General features: G+C 45.2%; 3 protein-coding genes across 6 annotated transcripts in view; 1 reads left to right on the forward strand and 2 right to left on the reverse strand.

Annotated features, from left to right (window-relative positions):
* Positions 1–457: 457 nt before the first annotated feature.
* znf593 (zinc finger protein 593) lies at positions 458–2148 on the reverse strand. Of its 2 annotated transcripts, XM_027027082.2 has the most exons (4): positions 2061–2148; positions 1570–1772; positions 1361–1423; positions 458–939 (listed from the first exon to the last, which is right to left on the reverse strand). In XM_027027082.2, exons 2-4 carry the CDS (start codon positions 1767–1769, stop codon positions 795–797), a joined length of 408 nt encoding a protein of 135 aa, XP_026882883.2. In that variant the 5' UTR covers positions 1770–1772; positions 2061–2148; the 3' UTR covers positions 458–794. The 2 variants fall into 2 exon arrangements, with proteins under 2 accessions (XP_026882883.2, XP_026882884.2); XM_027027083.2 differs by lacking the exon at positions 2061–2148 and having other exon boundaries at positions 1570–2054.
* A 72-nt stretch (positions 2149–2220) lies between these two features.
* Positions 2221–4552, forward strand: morn2 (MORN repeat containing 2). 2 transcript variants are annotated; one of them, XM_027027084.2, is made up of 4 exons: positions 2221–2311; positions 2440–2546; positions 2663–2799; positions 3424–4552. In XM_027027084.2, the coding sequence occupies exons 1-4, from the start codon at positions 2269–2271 to the stop codon at positions 3521–3523; spliced, it is 387 nt and encodes a 128-aa protein (XP_026882885.2). In that variant the 5' UTR covers positions 2221–2268; the 3' UTR covers positions 3524–4552. The 2 variants fall into 2 exon arrangements, with proteins under 2 accessions (XP_026882885.2, XP_035388865.1); XM_035532972.1 differs by lacking the exons at positions 2221–2311; positions 2440–2546 and adding an exon at positions 2361–2383 and having other exon boundaries at positions 2645–2799.
* An 8097-nt stretch (positions 4553–12649) lies between these two features.
* The window catches only part of map4k3b (mitogen-activated protein kinase kinase kinase kinase 3b), a 24428-nt gene continuing 19343 nt past the window's right edge, over positions 12650–17734 (reverse strand). For both annotated transcript variants that reach the window (XM_035532618.1, XM_035532617.1), the window contains 7 exons: positions 17415–17518; positions 17051–17222; positions 16458–16526; positions 16094–16186; positions 15809–15879; positions 15522–15577; positions 12650–15389 (listed from right to left, as the gene is read on the reverse strand). In XM_035532618.1, the coding sequence (XP_035388511.1) occupies positions 15302–15389; positions 15522–15577; positions 15809–15879; positions 16094–16186; positions 16458–16526; positions 17051–17222; positions 17415–17518 (653 nt within the window). In that variant the 3' untranslated portion in view covers positions 12650–15301. The remainder of the gene's footprint in view (positions 15390–15521; positions 15578–15808; positions 15880–16093; positions 16187–16457; positions 16527–17050; positions 17223–17414; positions 17519–17734) is intronic.

Consider the following 17734-nt stretch of genomic DNA (forward strand, 5'->3'; position numbering starts at 1 on the left):
GCGCTCTTAAAGGGCCAGAACATGCGAGAACTGGTCGGCTAGCCTTCGCACGCAAACACTTGGCCTTCACTTTTAGTTCGTAGGCGTATGGTGTTATTTACTAGGAGCGGTTGAGAACACGTACTCGAACTCCAAAGATGTCTAAAAGAAGGATTCGTCAGTTTAGCCAGATTACTGAAGCTAAGGTCCAGCCTGTCCAGTAGAAATGCATTCCTAAACTTTGAGCTCATCAGGCTAAACAGAAATCCTGCTTTGTGGAATAACCAAGATGACCTAAATGCACCATGAGTAATGGTGAATATTATAAATGTGCTTCAGATTGAATTAATCCACTGCCCAGTTTGCTAAGTGACAGTCACGCAGATATGCAAAATATAGTTTTACTTTCTTTCTAAAATAGTCTTTCAGCTATTCAAAAACATATGTCTTTCTGTATAAAATCACACAAAATCGGTGACAACACTGATTAAACAGTTCTTTAATTTTTATTTACATATGTAGCCATGTGTGTTCATTCAGTCCTGCCAAGCAAATCCTGCCAGGCAGAATAAAGCCCACATCAGTTTATCCTGGAGAGGTGTGAGCAGCCCAAAGCTGCTGGCCTGTTTCCAGGGAAACACCAGCACCTCGGCCTAAAGCGAGACGCGCCACTTTCTGTCAAGCACGCAACAAAATCATCAAGTCCACAAAACAAGGGGTTGCTTTCCCAGAATGCCCCGCAGGACTGGTATGCATTTGTTCTTCTGGAAGTGGCAAGCCAAAAGCAGCGATGCATCTGTGTGTCAGTGGCGGGGTTACGCCGGGGCCTCCGTGCTGTCCATGTGCTCCTCCACCTGCTGGGTGTGCACCTCCACGGATCGGGGCGGGACGTAGGAGCCCATGCCCGCTGCTCGCTCCGCCTCCGCCTGCGTGTACGGCTCCTCCCTCAACTGCTTCAGCCTGAGACGGCAGAGTGTGGGAGGAAACGGTTACCGCGGTTATCGTCCAGCAGAACTGTCCCATCACAGGGGATGGGATACACCGCGAGAACATGCAGAATCAACAGTGGAACACAGCAGTGGCCTGGGTAGGATGATGGGAGATTTGTCTGACTTCTAGCAGGGGGCAGCCTTGTACCTGCTGACCCTCCTCACAGTTAGCCAATGAGCTGAATCGGTTGTGCAGGGAGGATGCCATGCTCTGACCCTCCAAAGCTAATTTCAGCGTATTCCTATGGTACCCTTCTGTATTATGTAAACCTTGATTTAAAAAGGTTCTATACAAATTAAGATTTATCGTAATATCCTTGTCATTATTGCCACCACTGCACAAGATGACGTATGTGAGATTAGAGATGGGGTATAATTGTTAAAAACCTCACCGCTTTTTATGGACCTTCGTCTTGAAGTGCTCCTTCAGGGTTTTCAGATTAACAAAGTATCGCCTGCAACCAACATTAGCAGAGGTAACGGAGATAAATCAAAAAGCTCAATCCAATAAACAAGTTTAACAACACGTTGGCCTTGACTAAACTCTTAGTGGTAGAGAAAACATGGAAATATATATATATATGCAGGCGATGCTACTCACGCGCAGTGTAAACAGTAGTGCTGCGCGCAGCCCGTGACGTCATAGTCCACCTCCTGCTGCAGCAGCTTCGCAGCGTTGGCCGGAAGCATGTCCGCGTGGATCTGGTCCAAGTCCTTCGTCCTCCGCTTCGTCTTCCACGTCTTTGCAATGTTTTTCTTTTTATCACTTTTGTGGTTCCCGACCTGTTTGGACTTACCCATGACCTAGCAACACACGCGCGCACGGTGATCGTGAATGTTAGGCACGTTTGCTCTGCCAAGTGCAGCTAACAGCGGCAACAGATTACGAGATATATGAGAACGCATATGAGAATATTTATGAGAATATGACTGCGCTAGCAGCAGCTGCAGGGTCCCATATCCCCTCGCGAGCCGCTTCGCCACCACTCACTCCATCGTCTAAGCGGCGTGATGGAGCAGAACAACGTGAAACATTTTACATCCACATTTTTACACGCCTCGATCCGTGAAAGTCCAACGTGCTTCACTTACTCGTGCGGCTGCTGTCTCACCGGTTCGCGACCCCTCGAACGCCACGCGCTCGCACTAAACGTGTGCTTCCGGGTAGAACGTGCCTCGTCACGCGCGCGTTCTCGCTGCACCGGCACGTGGACGACCGTTGTCGTGGCGACGCTGACGCGTCAGCTGAGGGGAGTCACGGCGGAAGCCCGCGCGCGGCTGCCCGTGTCCAGAGTCCGGGATGTGGACGGTTTCCTACATTTTCCCAAACGGAGACAAATACGGTGAGCGGACAGGGAGGCGCGTACAGAGACAGAAAACAAACGCCCGTCCGTCGTTTTGAATATCCACATCTGGTAAAAAATAATTGAAGACAGCGTGTGTGTGTGTGTGTGTGTGTGTGTGTGTGTAGAAGGAGAGTGTTGCCGTACCTCAGATGGTGTGGTGATGAGAAAAGGCACCGGCACACAGATCTCATCCTCTGGGGCAGTATATATCGGAGAGTGGAACAACGACATGGTGTGTGTGAGTGTGAGTGTGAGTGAGTGAGTGTGTGTGTGTGTGTGTGTGTGTGTGTGTGTGTGTGTGAGTGTGACACACAGTTTCTGTTTTCTAAGGGTATCTTGCCGTTGCAGATGAGCGGTACGGGAACGCTCACACACCCTTCAGGGGCAGTGTACAAAGGTCAGTTCCAGGACAACAGGTACCATGGCAACGGAACCTACTTCTTCCCCGATGGAACCAAATACTGTGGGACTTTCAACAACAACAGGTGTTACCGCACCAGCCCAAGACTATACGTGGCTTAAAGTCCTTTCAGTTTGTCATCAAACTTCATCTGGTCACTTGTTCAGTTGTAAGGCTTTAAAAACAGCTCTGTTCTGACAGTTTTATTCAGCCATTTGTTTTTAAGTGTACGTTTGCAAGTTGTTCGTTTGTACTGGCAAGGTTGGGTGCCTTATCTGGATGACTGAAATATTAAAGACAGTTAATGAAAGCTAGTAACAACTATGCCATAATCTCACTTGCATAATTAAAGTTGTCCTTTAAAACATCCATTAGTCACTTACACAACATCTGCATTGTGTAAGTGTAGACTGCTGCATGAAGGAAGTGATATCACAGCTCCATAAAGCACGGCATCACCTCGTCCCCCTCCGAGCCGCTTGCAGTTCTCCGTCGCTCAGAGAAAACTGAATTTTAAATATGGCCTACGCAGTTTTAAATATCTGTCTTACTAGCAAATTGTTTGCTAAATGATGATATTTCTCTCAATCTCAGAGGTCTGCTCTTTCTTCACAGGTTGACTGAGGGTTTTTGTCTTGATATTGGGGTTTGATGTGTAAGATAAGCCTGTTTAGAAGGACATTAACGTGGGTTTTTTTGTTTGTTTCAGATGCGAGAGTGAGGGGGACTTCACTGACTCAGAAGGACGTGTGTGGACTGGAACCTTCCATCGAAAAGCAGCACCAGCTCTCAAACTCAAACTCATATAACACACACACACACACACATGAACAAGCACCAATACACATGCACGCATGCCACACACACCCCAGACACACAGACTCTAGTTTGTGTGTGTATAATAGATGTTCGTATGTAATATATAGCTACAGTCCTGTCTTAACAGAACACTCACTGTCTCCGTCAGAAATATTAAGGTCACATAGCATTCAGCTATGACAGATTAAGTTAGCCCGAAATACTCTGTAGAATATGTTACATTATAAACATAATGACCGGCTTCCGATAAATGGAGGAGCAGTTGCCTGTTCATTCAGAGAATACTGACTGGCCACGACCAGTGAAGCCTTTAGACCTTAGGTAAAACGTTTCATTTTGAGGTGAAGCATGTTTTATCCACTGGGTTCTTCCTAGAGAGAGCGCGTGGATCCACCCTGGCCTTGGAGGCACGACCCAGACCCAACACCGATCAACTATATGGTTGCTGTAACACATTGCAGAGATTGTTCTGTAGTCCTTGAATGTAATGACCCAGCAGTAAGAGGACATGACACATGACCCAGCAGTAATGACCCAGCAGTAAGAGGACAAACTGAGGTGACCACTAACCTTTTGAGAAACTAAAATTCTGTTGGGCCTCTAAACAACTTTTTTTTTCTGTGGTCCTGAAACACATGCACAGAGCTCATGACTCTGCATAAGATCAGGAGTTGTGGAAGATATGAGATCAGATAAGGAACATTTCCCGTCCTGGGGAGAAGATCCCTCTTCAAGCGCACAGCTGCTTTCTAGAGGAACTTCATACCATCTGTGACTTTGCTGGTGTCTGAGTGTCTGCACTGGCTTTGAAAGGACCCGTTTTGTTACATAAATTAATTATACAACCTCTGTGTAATTCGTTACACATGAGTGTTTTAAAGGCCAGCCATTCTGATGACAAGTGACAGTGTGTGTATCTTAATCAACTTAGTGGCTACATTTATTTTCGTGTGTGTGTGTCTTTTCTTTTTGGCTATACAGTCTGGCTGCAAGTCTGTTCAGTAAATTGTGAGATGGCATCATATCTATATGGGTGTGTTTTTTGGGAGTAACTTCTCCCAGTGTGTGTGTGTGTGTGTGTGTGTGTGTGTGTGTGTGTGTGTGTGTGTGTGTGTGTGTGTGTGTGTGTGTGTACATATGCGCATTTCTAGTTTATGGTAAATGTGTCCTATGGGCTAAGGGGGAACATCGAATCCTGTCCTTGTTGTAGAGTACGCTGAGAAAAGAAGGGATGGGTGGATGGAAAAAAGAAAGATCCACTCCTCCTTCATAAAAAACAGAATCACACCATTGACGTACTATAACAAAGCCTCTTTGTCTACGGCTTCCTCCGGCTCGGGGCACAGAGAGGAGTCTGGATCAGACCCTCGTCAGAACGCACCTCAGTTGCTCAGGGCCCGCAGGGCTACCAGAGTCCTGCTAATGTCCTGAGGACACTGTAGGCTTCAGGAATTGTTCAGGAACTGTTCTGTTCATTCCAGCCTTGATTCTAGGTCCAAAACCACAGTGGACTGAGCTTCCGGAAGCGTGAGCAGAGCAGTGGAGTTCAGAACGCTGGATTTTAAAGCCCTGGTTTATATATAGACTTCACCTGGCAGCGTGCCAGGTGAAGTCAAATCAATTCAAAAGCCAAACTGCGTGCTTTACAGGGGTGGAGGAGCAGTGGTTAACGTAGCCCATATGGGAGGTACTGCCAGTCTGAGTGTGTTTTGTGAGGGTCACTTTTCCATTTCGTCTCAGGTGCAGATGCGTACACAGGTGATCCAGACCTGCACATGATTCAGGTAGAGGGCTATGGGGGACTGGAACATGCAGCTGACTTCAGCACTTATCTGTCTGATGCCTTTCACGTGATGGCGTGTTTAATTGTATGTGTGTGTGTGTGAGTTTCAAGGAGTGGACAAGCCAGGCAATATAAACTGATTAATTTATCTAATTTCATTAAGCACACACACACATTGGGAGGGTCTGACTCAATTTAGTCTGTCCCTCTTCTCCACACACACTCGCGCGCACACACACACACACACACACACACTCTTATGTGCACACGCACACACACACACACTCACGCACACACTCGTGCACACTCACACTTGTGCCTCTTTGATGTATGACTCGCACTCCTCTCTTCTTATCTTTTCCTCTTCATTCCCTCTTTCATGCTCGTTTTCCTCACTCTCGCGTTTTCCTTCCAGTTGAAGGCACTGTGGGCGGAGCTAAAGACAACTCACAGGGGTTATTCAGGAAGTCTCTGCCTTGCAGCAGAGCAATAACCGATTGGAGGAGAAAGTCTCCTCCCACCAGAGAGACACCAGCGAGAAAATCTCATCTCTGAGAAACACTCTGAACACACTACAGGTATGCACAGATGTACAGGATAGCGGTATACCACACCTCAAATCCACATCCGACACTGGTCTTTGTATCATTTATTTCATTTACGACATTTATCTGACAGTTTTATCCAAAGCAACTTACAATTCTGACTGAACACAACTTGAGTAATTGAGGGTTAAGGGTCTTGTTCAGGAGCCCAACAGTGGTAACCTGGCAGTGGTGGGATTTGAACCAGCAACTTTGATTACTAGTCCAGTGGTTACTAGTCAGCAAGGTTCAGGTACAGATATTCCACCATGTGAGATGGCTAAGTAGCCAATCAACCAATTTAGCAGTTTGATAAACTACTGGCAATAACAAAAACCAGAACTGTTTATGCCTCGGCGCCTGGAGTTGACAACGTCTGCTGCAGAGACACACACACACACACCCTGCAGGTGAACACCTGGTCACAGCTTCAGGGTACGTTTACAGCTACAAACACCTGCTTTTTCTTCTGTGATTAGGCTTACACTGTAGTCACCAACTGTAACACCATCTTAACGTATCCTGAAAAGATTATAGATTTTCTTACCCAATTTTCACCGCCATCCATATTTCACAGGTGTAACTGTATAGGACAAAGTGTGGAAAACTCAAGCCTCCAGATCTTTGTGTGGTTGTGTGCAGCCAAACAACCACAGCAGATACACCCTCTGCCGGGGGATTCCTGGTTACTGGGGGCTTTTCGGGGTGTTTGGGGGCCTTTGTGCATGTTGTTTTGGGGGGTTGAAACAGTAATGGCATGCTGTTAGTGCACTTCATGAGTTGCGTATCTGGTTCCCAGCATGCACCTGGATCTGAATGAGTGCCGTAGAGGTGACCCGACTTTCGGGCAGATTGATGAGGTGGAGCACGGCGAAAATGTGGACCGGCTCATGGTCCTGCAGGCCAGGTTTGGAACGAACTCAAAATCTCTTGAACGACCTTTGAGTGCCAAACCTGAATGCGCAGAAAATAGTCAGCCTCACTCCACCCTCAAAACCGTTACTGTGAACACGTGCTCGTATATGAGAACACACAGGACCCACCCTAGCTTTACTGCATTATCCTGCACCCTGATATACAAAACAAGTCCTGCTATGGCGCAGCCTGGATTCCAGATTCTTAGTAAATCCTGCAGAAGGATTTAAGATGTTTGGTGTCGGGACAGAACAAAACTATACAGTGCTGTGATACTTTGCATCACTAAGTGATCATTCCCATTCACAGTGACTTGCATAGTTGTTTCTGTGGATGGTTATTTACATTTACGACATTTAGCAGACACTTTTATCCAGAGCGACTTACAAAAGTGCTTTGTCATTTACTCATAGAACACATCCTAGTACAGTACAGTAGGTTAGAGTCCAACATACCAGTGAACTAGAATACTGTAGAAATACAGGGATCACTGCTGATGCCTAGAAGTACAAAATACATGAGGTCTCTCTTAAACAATGATAAGTGCAGTAAACAATAAGTACTAGAGTTTGTTAGTCAACATCAGTGTAATAAACAATACCCTACAATAAGTACTAAATTAGTCAGTCAATAAGGGAGCAGGGTGAGTTGTCCTTTAAATATTCTGCAAATAAATGGTCTTCAGTCTGCGTTTGAAGACTGCAAGGGACTCTGCTGTCCGGACAGCAAGCGGGAGTTCTGAGGCGTGCAGCTACTCAAATAATCCATTATCTGATTTTCTTCTCTCCTTAATCCTCCCCCTCCTTCTTCATCTCTTACTCCGGAGGATTTCATCACCTTCTTTGAGGAGAAGGTTGCAGCAATCTGCCAGTCCTTTTCCTCTGGTCCCACTCCTCCAGCCAATGTGCATTCCCCAACATCCAACTCTCTGACTTCTTTTTCTCCTCTCTCCACAGATGAAATTCTTCAACTCCTGACTTCCAGCAATCCAACTACATGTCCGCTGGATCCAATTCCTTCTGCTCTGTTCCAGACAATCGTAAGAGATCTGCTTCCTTTCATCTCTGTCATCATCAACATCTCCTTATCTTCTGGATACGTGTCTACTGCATTCAAAACCGCCAGGGTGGTACCAATCTTCAAGAAGGCCACACTTGACAGCTCCAGCGTTACCAACTACAGACTGGTATCACTTCTCTCTTTCCTCTCAAAAACCCTTGAACGAGAAGTTTATAACCAATTGTCTCTTTTCCTCACCCAGAACCAGCTGCATGATCCCAATCAGTCTGGCTACAAACCGGTACATTCTACAGAAACGGCCCTCATAGCAGTGACTGAGAAACCTCATGCTGCTAAAGCTGCCAAACAGTCATCTGTTTTGATTCTTCTAGACCTTTCAGCAGCCTTTGACACAGTGAACCACAACATTCTTCTCTCTGTTCTTTCCAGGCTTGGTGTGACTGGCTCTGCTTGGAGATGGTTTCAGTCGTATCTGGAGGGACGGTCCTATCAGGTGACATGGAGAGGATCCACATCCAAACCATGTAGACTCTCCAGTGATGTTCTACAAACCTCTACAACTTGTCCAGAATGCAGCAGCATGACTGGTCTTCAATCTTCCGAAGTTCACGTTACTCCACTGCTGCGCTCCCTTCATTGGCTCCCTGTAGCTGCACGCATCAGATTTAAAACCTTGATGCTTGCCTACAAAGCCAAAAATGGACCAGCCCCTTCATACATGAGGTCAATGGTCAAAGCCGGATCTGTACCTCGAGTACTTCAAACCTCAACTATGGCTCGGCTTGAAATACCTCGCTTCAGGTGTCATGGACGACAAGCATCGAGACTATTTTCTGTTCTGGCTTCAAGATGGTGGAATGAACTCCCGCTTGCTGTCTGGACAGCAGAGTCCCTTGCAGTCTTCAAAGGGAGTGTGTGTGTGTGTATTAGACTCTTGGTATTGGGTTTGTGTGTGTGTGTGTGTGAATTAAAATGCAGTCTTCAAACGCAGACTGAAGACTCATCTATTTGCAGAATATTTAAAGGACAACTGACACTGCTCCCTTATTGACTGACTAAATTAGTACTTATTGTAGGGTATTGTTTATGTTGGTTAACAAACTCTAGCACTTATTGTTTATAGCACTTATCATTAATATAGACCTTATGTATTTTGCACTTCTAGGTATCAGCATTCATCCCTGTATTCTACAGTATTCTAGTTCATTGGTACATTTAATTCTAACCTACTCTACTGTACTTGGATATATTCTATGAGTAAATGACAAAGAACTTTTGTAAGTCGCTCTGGATAAGAGCGTCTGCTAAATGCCGTAAATGTAAATGTAAATGTACTGGAAGTCAATGAAGGGAGCGCAGCAGTGGAGTAACTTGTAAACTTCAGAAGATTGAAGACCAGTCCTGCTGCTGCATTCTGGACAAGTTGTAGAAGTCTGATGGCTCTTAGAGGAAGACCAGCAAGTAGCGAGTTGCAGTAGTCGAGCTTTGAGATCACAAGAGACTGCACGAGCACCTGGGCGGCTTCCTGGGATATAGAGAATGTATGGTTATGATGGTGTTATTGACCTTTATATTCAGGTTGTGTGTGATGGGTTGCATGAGGTGTCGTGATCTTTGCAGGAGGACATGACCAGCTCAGATCTCTGAGCTCAGCTGCACAGAAAAAGAGCTACAGAGAGATCTGGAGCTCCTGCACAGTAGAAAGCCCAGGTAACACACACACACGCACACACACACATTTGACAGTAAAGTGTACTTCCAAATGTGTTCACACGTACAGATGCAGATTTACTTTGCCAATAAATAATCTCTTTCCTGTGTTACTGGTAGAAGATTCTTTAGGGGGGAGGAGTTAGAGGAAGGCCACGCCTCCCCCTGCAACCAAACAGAACCGATCACCATTCAGCATTACATCAGCAGTGTGGCAGCCAATCAGAGTGAGAACCCCATCACCTTAAACTGGTCCTCTGCAGACCTCTCCATGTAGGTGTCTTTGGCATGATGTTGGAGCCTTCTAATTAGCATGCTTGTGTGTGTGTGTGTGTGTGTGTGTGTGTGTGTGTGTGTGTGTGTGTGTGTGTGTGTGTGTGAGTGTGTGTGTGTGTGTGTGTGTATATGTGTGTGTGTGTGTGTGTGAGAGTGTGTGTGTGTGTATATGTGTGTGTGTGTGAGAGTGCGTGCGTGCGTGTGTGTGTATTAGAATCTTGGTATTGGGTTTGTGTGTGTGTGTGTGTGTGTGTGTGTGTGTATTAAACTCTTGATATTGCGTTTGTGTGTGTGAAGGGGTGGATTAGACTCTTGGTATTGGGTTTGTTTGTGTGTGTGTATTAGACTGTTGATATTGAGTTTGTGTGTGTGTGTGCGTGTGTATTAGACTCTTGGTATTGAGTTTGTGTGTGTGTATTAGACTCTTGGTATTGAGTTTGTGTGTGTGTGTGTGTGTGTGTGTGTGTAGTAGACTCTTGGTATTGAGTTTGTGTGTGTGTATTAGACTCTCGATATTGAGTTTGTGTGTGTGTGTATTAGACTCTCAGTATTGAGTTTGTGTGTGTATTAGACTCTTGGTATTGGGTTTGTGTGTGTGTGTGTGTGTATTAGACTCTTGGTATTGGGTTTGTGTGTGTGTGTGTGTGTGTGTGTGTGTGTGTGTATTAGACTCTTGGTATTGGGTTTGTGTGTGTGTGTGTGTGTGTGTATTAGACTCTTGGTATTGGGTTTGTGTGTGTATGTGTGTGTGTATTAGACTCTTGGTATTGGGTTTGGGTGTGTGTGTGTGTGTGTGTGTGTGTGTATTAGACTCTTGGTATTGGGTTTGTGTGCATGTGTGTGTATTAGACTCTTGGTATTGGGTTTGTGCGTGTGTGTGTATTAGACTCTTGGTATTGGGTTTGTGTGTGGGTTTGTGTGTGTGTGTGTGTGTGTATTAGACTCTTGGTATTGGGTTTGTGTGTGTGTGTGTGTGTGTGTGTGTGTGTGTGTATTAGACTCTTGGTATTGGGTTTGTGCGTGTGTGTGTATTAGACTCTTGGTATTGGGTTTGTGTGTGGGTGTGTGTGTGTGTGTGTGTATTAGACTCTTGGTATTGGGTTTGTGTGTGTGTGTGTGTGTGTGTGTGTGTGTGTGTGTATTAGACTCTTGGTATTGGGTTTGTGTGTGTGTGTGTGTGTGTGTGTGTGTGTGTGTGTGTGTGTGTGTATTAGACTCTTGATATTGGGTTTGTGTGTGTGTGTGTGTGTGTGTGTGTGTATTAGACTCTTGGTATTGGGTTTGTGTGTGTGTGTGTGTGTGTGTATTAGACTCTTGGTATTGGGTTTGTGTGTGTGTGTGTGTGTTAGACTCTTGGTATTGGGTTTGTGTGTGTGTGTGTGTGTGTGTTAGACTCTTGGTATTGGGTTTGTGTGTGTGTGTGTATTAGACTCTTGGTATTGGGTTTGTGTGTGTGTGTGTGTATTAGACTCTTGGTATTGGGTTTGTGTGTGTGTGTGTGTGTATTCGACTCTTGGTATTGGGTTTGTGTGTGTGTGTGTATTAGACTCTTGGTATTGGGTTTGTGTGTGTGTGTGTATTAGACTCTTGGTATTGGGTTTGTGTGTGTGTGTGTGTGTGTATTAGACTCTTGGTATTGGGTTTGTGTGTGTGTGTGTATTAGACTCTTGGTATTGGGTTTGTGTGTGTGTGTATTAGACTCTTAGTATTGAGTTTGTTTGTGTGTGTGTGTGTGTGTGTGTGTGTTAGACTCTTGGTATTGAGTTTTTGTGTGTGTATTAGACTCTTGGTATTGAGTTTTTGTGTGTGTGTGTGTGTGTGTGTGTGTGTGTGTGTGTGTGTGTGTGTGTGTGTGTGTGTGTGTGTGTTAGACTCTGTATGTATTAAGAGTGTGTGTGTCACACACACACACCCTGAAGATGTGGACAGAGGAACTGCTGTCTAAACACACACATGCTCACACTCATACAAACACTCACACAAACACTTGCTCACACACTCTCTCTCACACACACACACACACACACACACACACACACACACACACACTCACACAAACACTCGCTCACACATACACACACACACACACTCGCGCTCACACACACACTCCCTGGAGATGTGGACAGAGGAACTGCTGTCTAAACACACACATGCCCACACTCACACAAACACTCGCACACACACACACACACACACACACACACACACACACACACACACACACACTCGCTCTCACACACACACACTCACACAAAAACTTGCTCACACAATCACACACACACACAAACACATACACTCACACACTCGCTCGCTCTCACACACACACTCGCTCGCTCTCACACACACACTCGCTCGCTCTCACACTCGCTCGCTCTCACACACACTCGCTCTCACACACACTCGCTCTCACACACACTCGCTCTCACACACACTCGCTCTCACACACACTCGCTATCACACACACTCGCTCTCACACACACAAACACTTGCTCAAACACTCACACAAACACACTCACAGAAACACTCGTTCACACACACAAACACTCGCTCACACAAACACACACACACTCACACAAACACTTGCGCACACGCACACACACACTTTTCCTTTGCGTTACTTCTCTTACATTTTTCCTCTGCTCTGCTCAGATGAAACACTTTCATGACACTTTCAGTGTGCCATTATATAGACGTCATTATAACGTCATTAGGTTATGCCAACAGACGGGACCTCAAACAATACTACATGCTTATGATATAAATACATGTCAAAATAACTTATGGAGTTAAGTTATTAGATTATTAAAAATAATACACCAACACAGCGATACAGTGACCCTTAATGTCAGTTTGGTTTCTTTTTAATAGGTTACCTCAATTCCATTGCTCGGTTTCACAATTGAAACAAAATAGAGATGATTATACAGGATTATACAGTCTGTAAAACCAAATATACTTTACACTATTTACATGGCATATGCACTGCAATGTGAATTTTAACGTTTTTAATGCAGCTGAGAAACATTTAGTTGGATCATTAACACGTGCCAGACTACCCGAATGACTCAACCTACACAACCATCTCGTAATAGGACAACTGCATTCTCTCTCTCCCTCTCTCTCTCTCTCTCTCAGTAGTAGTCTTTCCCTGCATGTTTAACTGGTAGTGCTATGTACATGGGATGTTTAATGGGTAAATACACAGGAAGCTTCAATCCTTCCAATCGGATGGCGAGCAGTCTCTCATCTATCAGAGCAAGGTGACTTTGCAAACAACCAAAATCTGGATTCACATCATGTAGAAACCATTTTTGTCATCATTTTCTACTAGATTACACAATCTGAAACGCTAATCCAATGCATTAAACGTTTTTTTTTTTTAACCCCGTCTTAATTAATAAATCCGCTAACGTGCCGTTGTTTAGAAAGCATCTTGCCAAACTTAGCCCTTGACTTAAGACAGACATCGTCATTTCTGAAAAGGAACCCGTACTTAATTAAATTCAGTAATGAGAGACCAGCAGTATTGGAGGAATGAACCGGGTTGCAGCCCTGCGGTCTTGTGCGCTCTCATTCCCACGTGCTGGGTCACTAGAACAACCTCGTTCCGTGTTAACAGGAGTTGCAGTCTGATGAGTGTTTTGGGATCATTTGATGTCCTTTAAACCCAGTATTTCTGAGTAATGACCATGTGCTAGTCTAGCTCTAACACGCGCGTGCACGTGAACACGCACGTGTTACTTGTGCCATTCTATGTACGTCTCGCCACATGCGTGCATTTGCAAACTGTGACCATCACATTATCGTCCATAAGAAACTGCAAATTTCTCAGTACAGTGATTAGTAAAATGTTACATATTTAAAAGGTGTGGTGACATTATTCAAAAAGGCGCAACAAAATTCCAACTTCATAAACATATACGTGTCATGCAGCAGTGATTGCTCTTAAACCTCATTACAGACCAGTACATGACTGACTGGAACAGCAAGATGAGCTGGTAACCTTCAACATGAATGAACTTGGTATGAAAAAGCACAACAGACATGCACTTTCACATCAGCACGTGAAGCCGGGATTACGGTGGGCACGCCCACCCAACCCCACAGGTCTGGGATCAGTGCCACGGATGGGCTACGACCTGGGCGGCTCGAGAGAAGAAGCAAAGCTAAATATTTAGAGACTAAGTATCAGACATGATCTTAGTGAAGCACGATAAAGTTGCTAGAATGGCCATGTTTGTTTCCTAGGGCCGATTTCATCATCTAGTTTCCTCCAGTCTTACGCAGCCAGTGTGTGTGTGCTGATGTACTAAGCAAAACTCAACTTGGTCAACTTGCAAGAAATTAAATGTTGGTAACATAACTATATTGTTTTTTTTTTAGCAGGAGCAATTTCATTTGGAACAAGGAAGGGTAGCTGGCAGTTTAAATATGCACTCACTCACTCTCTCTCTCTCTCACACACACTCACACACATACGCACAGCGAACAGGGTGCTGTTGTTGAGCATCGGCCCTCTAGTAACGACACTCACCCCAAAGCCAAGCTCTCATTAAAGACTTTTAGTGTGTAGTGAGGCACATTGCTGTTGCAAACAGCACAAAGTTTAGAGTTTCTGGAACCAAGCAGCGATGGTTTAAAAAAAAAAAAACCCCTCATGTTTCAGCTTTAAGTTTGAGAAAAGGACTTCAGAGAAGAAAATCTGGACATGACATGTTCCACATATATAAATAATTATTAAATAGAAATAAATAACCAAAAAGTTGTAGACTGGTTGGCATAATTGTTCTCGCAGACCAACATTAGTGTTTTGGGATCAAACGTTCCCTTAAAATCCCTTAAATCTCCAGGCCAGCTTCCTCAGGTGTCTGAACCAAAGTATGTACAAACGTTAGCATACTGTAACTTCTATGCAAGTACATGTTCTTATAACACGGTGCATAAATTCACAAGCATATTATTTCATTACGGTGTAATATTTCATGGCAACAAATACCTACGCAGAAGTTACGCTGCCCTCATGGGATCCGAAGAGCGAAGGCAGAGTCATTTAAGGGCTCACAGGGTAAAGGCGGACCTCCAGGTGTTCTGGAGCCCCCTGTTGGAGGGGTAAGACTGCTCGGGGTGGGGGGGAGGAGTCACCGTTAAAAACCTAAAAAGCACAGGAAGAAGACGCTGTCCCTGTAGCATGCGTGAGCAAAGAACGTAAAAGAAGCCGGACTGCCTGGTCCATCCACGATATGGTGCGAGACGCGGCAGCGTGTTGCAGGTCCTCGTCAAGTCGAGCAGGGTGAGCTGCAGTTTGCAGGGTCGTGGTTTGCGTTGCGGTTTGTCCGGGTGCTGTGTGTGTAGATCAGGTGGGTGAGAGCACACGGAGAATGTCTGCATGGACACACATAGCTTATACACGTGGCTGGGACGTAGTGTAGTGCTGCATGGCTGTGGAATGGGTTTGTGTGTGTGTGCGCGTGCGTGTAAGATCAGTAGCTGTTCTCGTGGCCTGCGAGTATGTACAGGTTACTCTGGGCCATGGGGTTGTCTGTAGGCCGGCTTTCCAATACCACTGTCCTGGAATGCAGGAACACACACACACACACAGGCATTTCATGTTCATTATTAGTGAATGCATGCCAGATGTCACGGTATTCCATGCATGTAAAAAGCGTGTAGGTGTGTCTCTCCTGCTAGCTGGACTCGTACCTGTCTGATCCCAGCAGTCTGAAGATACGAGAACTGTCTGAGATCTCCTGTGTGATCTGGAGCAGACAGAGTGCAGAGGTTACAGTCAAAAACAACCAATTCAGCCAACACTCAGACACAACCCTGTCAACACAAACACAATCAACACAAATACACCCCACCACTCCACACAGCTACATCACCAACGCAAGACAGCAGGCATCAGTGCAGTCAAACGCAAAAAGGTTTAAAACCCCCTAAATGAAAGTATGAACCCAAACCCAAAGGCCAGGACACTAAGCCCTCACCTCATTGGTCTTGAAGCTACGTCCCTGCATGCCATGTCTCCAGAACGCCAGCACGCTATCCTGCAAACACACTGGAACGCGCACGCGCACGCGCACACACACGCACACGCACACACACACACACACACACACACACACACACACACACACACACACACACACACACACACACACACACACACACACAGCGTTTAGAAAGAGGCTTAACAACAATGTGCAATCTTAAAAAAAGATGCTGTCATGAGTAACTGCAGACACACATGCACACACATGCACTTCACTCACCTATTGCTTCTATCTGAAAGCTAAAGGTGAGTTCAGCAGACAGCTTCTTGTTTGATTTTAATCTGCCTTGTAAATTCACCATCTTAATACACCCTGGAAACACACACACACACACACACACACACACAAAATACCCTGTAAACAGGCAATATTTCCAAATCTTGAACTGAAATTGCAGTAATTGTAAAGGAAATCAATTTTCTACTTCAAAAAAGAGTTTATATTTTAACCCTGAGTTTGACAAAACAAACCAACTCTCAGTTTGACCAAGTTTAACCGAGCAAACATGCGCTCTATAAATCAGCTGGACTAAGCTGGACCAAGCTGGACTAAGCTTAAACCTGAGACAGTGGACTGAACTCACTGTCCAGGCAGACCAGTATGGTGTCCCTCTCCAGCTGGGTGACGTGAATCACACACGTCTGGGGTGTATCTGTAACAGAAACATCAGAACCCCCGACCCCCCACACACACACACACGCGCGCGCACACACACACACACACACACACACACACACAGTTCAAAAGGTTCTTCCGTGTCTGTTCCTCCAAAGTATCACTGTCATTATGACCATAACAACCTGCTGTTCATTAAAAGGGTTTTCAACTTCAAATGTAGGATCACAAAACAAAAAACAAACCATTGAAATTTAAAACTGTATTGTACTTATTCCCTTCAACCTCATCTATGACGACATTCTACTTTGATCTGTTTGTTTGGAAACATATTTCTTATTTTCTTGGCCAACCTAAACTGCATAGAAAGATCCGAGAATCAAATTCAGAAATGTTACCCAACCTAAAAACACGTGTGCATGTGTGTGTATGTGTGTGTTTCATCACAATCGTATTCCCAAACTGCGACAGGAAGTACAACCCTGGACCCGGAACACGTTGTCGCACCGGTGACCCCCCGGCGACCCACAAATGACGTGTGCTGTGGACAGCAGCGTTTACCAGGCTCTGTGAAGGTCGGGACAGGGACATTGGGGTCGACCGTGCCAAAGGTCACGACCTGGTTGGGCTGGCTGCCCTTGCTGACGGAAACGCAGATGAGAGGGTACTGACACTCCGGGACCACCAACATCTCAAACACTTCTAGAGGACAGGGCAGCGTGAAGTCTATAATCTACACACACACACACACACACACACACACACACACACACACACACACACACAAGCCTTTATTACTGGATCGTACAATTCATAATTTACAAAGCACACTCAGGTGAGAATAAACAGAACTGTGTCAGACACACACACACACACACACACACACACACACACACACACACACACACACACACACACAACCTACCTTGATGAGCATAAACCGTTGCATGGCCTCCACCCATTCAAACAGAGCTACATAGGACTGGAACGCACCACAAAGGTATTTGTGCCCTGTGTATGGATTACGAACTACACACACACACACACACACACACACACACACACACACACATACAGACACACACATACAGACACACACATACACACACAAATACACACGCATGCATGCACACATTGAAAAACAGGCCATACACTGCATGTGAATTACAAAATAATTACACAACAATAGGAAAAATGTATTTAAAAAAACAAACAAACAACAACAAGTTCAGCATTAAAAGAAAC

The sequence above is a fragment of the Electrophorus electricus genome, chromosome 13, assembly GCF_013358815.1.
Source record: "Electrophorus electricus isolate fEleEle1 chromosome 13, fEleEle1.pri, whole genome shotgun sequence".
NCBI lineage: Eukaryota > Metazoa > Chordata > Actinopteri > Gymnotiformes > Gymnotidae > Electrophorus > Electrophorus electricus.